Genomic DNA, 2,749 nt, shown 5'->3' with positions numbered 1-2,749 from the left:
TGAGGAACTGATGGCTAGTCTATAATCTATCTACTTGAGGAACTGATGGCTAGTCTATAATCTATCATCTACTTGGCCAGGATTCTAGCTCAAACTGTTGTATACGTGTTTTTGAAACTGCTAGTACCCATCAAGAGGCCGTGTCTTACTTCCTGTGTATTTCACAGTGAACCTGACCACCCAGAGGCATATAGGAATAAGCTAATACATCAATTTATTTAAATCAGTCACTTTAAAAAGGATTCTAAAATAATTCAGATCCCATAAATTCTACAGAATGTGATAAAAATCTCAGCTCCATATAGTTCTCACCAAATCAAAAACATGTAGTAGTCATTTATCAATAACACAAATCTTACTGGTCAAAAAAAAAAAAAGAATCTTATCTGGCCAAGACACATCAACAAAGACTAGTATCTATCAGACAGCTAAGTCTGGGAATACTACACCCGGAGATAAGTTATAAAGTAATTACGCTGTTATAAAAAAAATTCTTATTTGGGAAGAAAAGTGTTCTTATTACAGCGCCAGGCTAATTAAGCAAAATACAGGCTGCACATTTATAAGAATTTCCAATGGTTGCGAGTGATGCTCCTGTGTAAGGGGCCAAAGGAAGACTCAGAGCTTCTAGCTGCTATGTAGAGAGGCACTGGCTGTGGGCAGTGGCCATGTTTCTCTTCTAGGGGCCACTGAGTAGGTGATTATGAACTTTGCCAAGACACGCTCATAAATGCTTGCTAACCCTGAGACCATCCTGGGGCGGCCCAATCTGAATTCTCTACAGTGGGTGGCTGAGTAGGCTCAGGATTCCTGCCCAGAGAACACTGCTATCATGAGCTATAAACATCTTCTACTCTGCTCTAACAATCCAGTGGACCTTTGTCACCTCGGCTGTTGTTAAGATGTAAAACCACCCACCCCACACTGCTCCCTCAACCACCCGAGGGAAGGGCTCTGGCGAGACTTACTGAATTGACTTCTTTTTCTGAAGAAGGGCAGGAATCACTGCTTGCTGGGTTCTTTGGTATAGCAAGTTCAGACTTCTTGGCTTTTGGCTCAGCTTTGCTTTCTTTGGCAACTGATTTTGTCACAGATTTAGGGGGACTCCATTTGTTAGCCGACGGCCTGTGTACCAATGCTGAGGAAGACTGGCTGGCTCCACCGTCATTTTCCCCATCTTCTGGAGGATGCTGAGGTGTGTTCAGTTTCACATAGTAGCCGTGATACTGAGAGTGCAGCTCCCCGTTGCTGGGGTTGGGGACATGATGGCGGCCAGAGAACTTGGTTGCTCCGAGTTCCTTTGAAGGAGCCTTTGACGTCAAGGGCTTATTGACAGCGGCTGTCACCTGCTCCTCCGTCATGCTCCTTTTCTCTTGACTGAGTCTTGCCCCTGAGCTGGGGTTTTGTTTCTTCATGGGTTTTGGGGAGGAAGGCTGGGGGGAGTGGCTCTGTTTGGGACTTGCTTCAGGGGACCTGGGGGGTGTGGTGCCCTTGCGATAAAAATGCGGGGATTCCTTTGGGGATGGCGGCTTTTCTGGTACCTTTTCTTCTGGGTTTTCTTTAACATCTACCCCCTCCTGAAATCTTTGTTTGATATAATCAGGGCCTGGAAACGAGAAGAGAAAGGAAAGGAAGGCGATAAAAAAAAGTAAGTTGTAAAGGTCTACAATCTGGATAGTTATTGTTTTGCTAATAGAGATCAAGACCCCTCCTTTTAAAGGTATTAGGAAGATGTGAGCACTTTTCAGTGTCTAAGGAAAAGATTATTGCTGAAAAGCACTTTCAAGATAAAACTTGTCACTATTTTAGAGTTTACTGACATCCATAGGAGGTAAAACATCTTAGACTTTTCTAATACTGCCATCATTTCTTACTGGAAGAGCATGGGTGCTTGGTGTACAGCAGAACTCATGTTGGTAGGACTTCCAACCAACAGTTTCTTTACCCAGTTAGGTGGTATAATGAAAATACAGATAGCATGAACTCGAATAAAGAAATAAGCTTCCTTTCGTGTGATCGGAAGTCTAAAGGGATCTGCACTGTGCCTGGAGAGCCTGCTGAGAGGATTTTTTAATCATGCCTGCAACCTTCTGGTCAAGAACAAGCTCGGCCTTTATTCTTTAGAATAACTTCCGTGTAGTCCATTCACAGCAGGGACATGTTACCAGCAGTGTCCATGACAAGACGGTCATCTCTGGCTCTACAGGTTCAGTTTTGTGTAAAATTTTGTAAAATATACTTCAGGAACATTTATAATACTTTTTTTTCTTTAAAAAATCAATTCAAAATTATTTATTTTTGGAAGTAGAGACTAGAGAAATGCCTCAACAGATAAAGCGTTTGCTACAAAAACATGAAGACCTAGGTTCAGCCATCAGAACTAACATCACAAAAGCTGGGTGTGGTTGTGTGAACCTATAGTCCCAGCACCAGAGAGTTATGATAGACAGACTGGCTCCTGAGGCTTGGCTTCGCCTAACTGGTGAGCCCCAGGTACTAGGAAGACCTTGTCCCAAAAGGAGGTGCATGGTACCTGAGGGATGATATGATACTGGTCTACATACACACACACAACACACACACACACACACAAACTTTATAAAAACCCAGCCCCACTATTGCTTGCTTGCTTGCTTTCTTCCTTTCTTCCCTCCTTACTTTCTTCCCTCCTTCCTTCCTTCCTTCCTTCCTTCCTTCCTTCCTTCCTTCCTTCCTTCCTTCCTTCCTTCTCTCTCTCTTTCTCTTTCTC

General features: G+C 43.4%; 1 protein-coding gene across 2 annotated transcripts in view; it reads right to left on the bottom strand.

Moving 5' to 3' along the window:
* Jph1 (junctophilin 1) overlaps window positions 1-2,749 on the bottom strand; it is an 82,498-nt gene that overhangs the window by 8,374 nt on the left and 71,375 nt on the right. For both annotated transcript variants that reach the window (XM_005361860.3, XM_013351813.2), the window contains exon 4: window positions 969-1,606. In XM_005361860.3, coding sequence (XP_005361917.1) covers window positions 969-1,606 — 638 coding nt within the window. The remainder of the gene's footprint in view (window positions 1-968; window positions 1,607-2,749) is intronic.

Source organism: Microtus ochrogaster, linkage group LG5 (genome assembly GCF_000317375.1).
Source record: "Microtus ochrogaster isolate Prairie Vole_2 linkage group LG5, MicOch1.0, whole genome shotgun sequence".
NCBI lineage: Eukaryota > Metazoa > Chordata > Mammalia > Rodentia > Cricetidae > Microtus > Microtus ochrogaster.
This window is presented reverse-complemented; position numbering and strand designations above follow the sequence as displayed.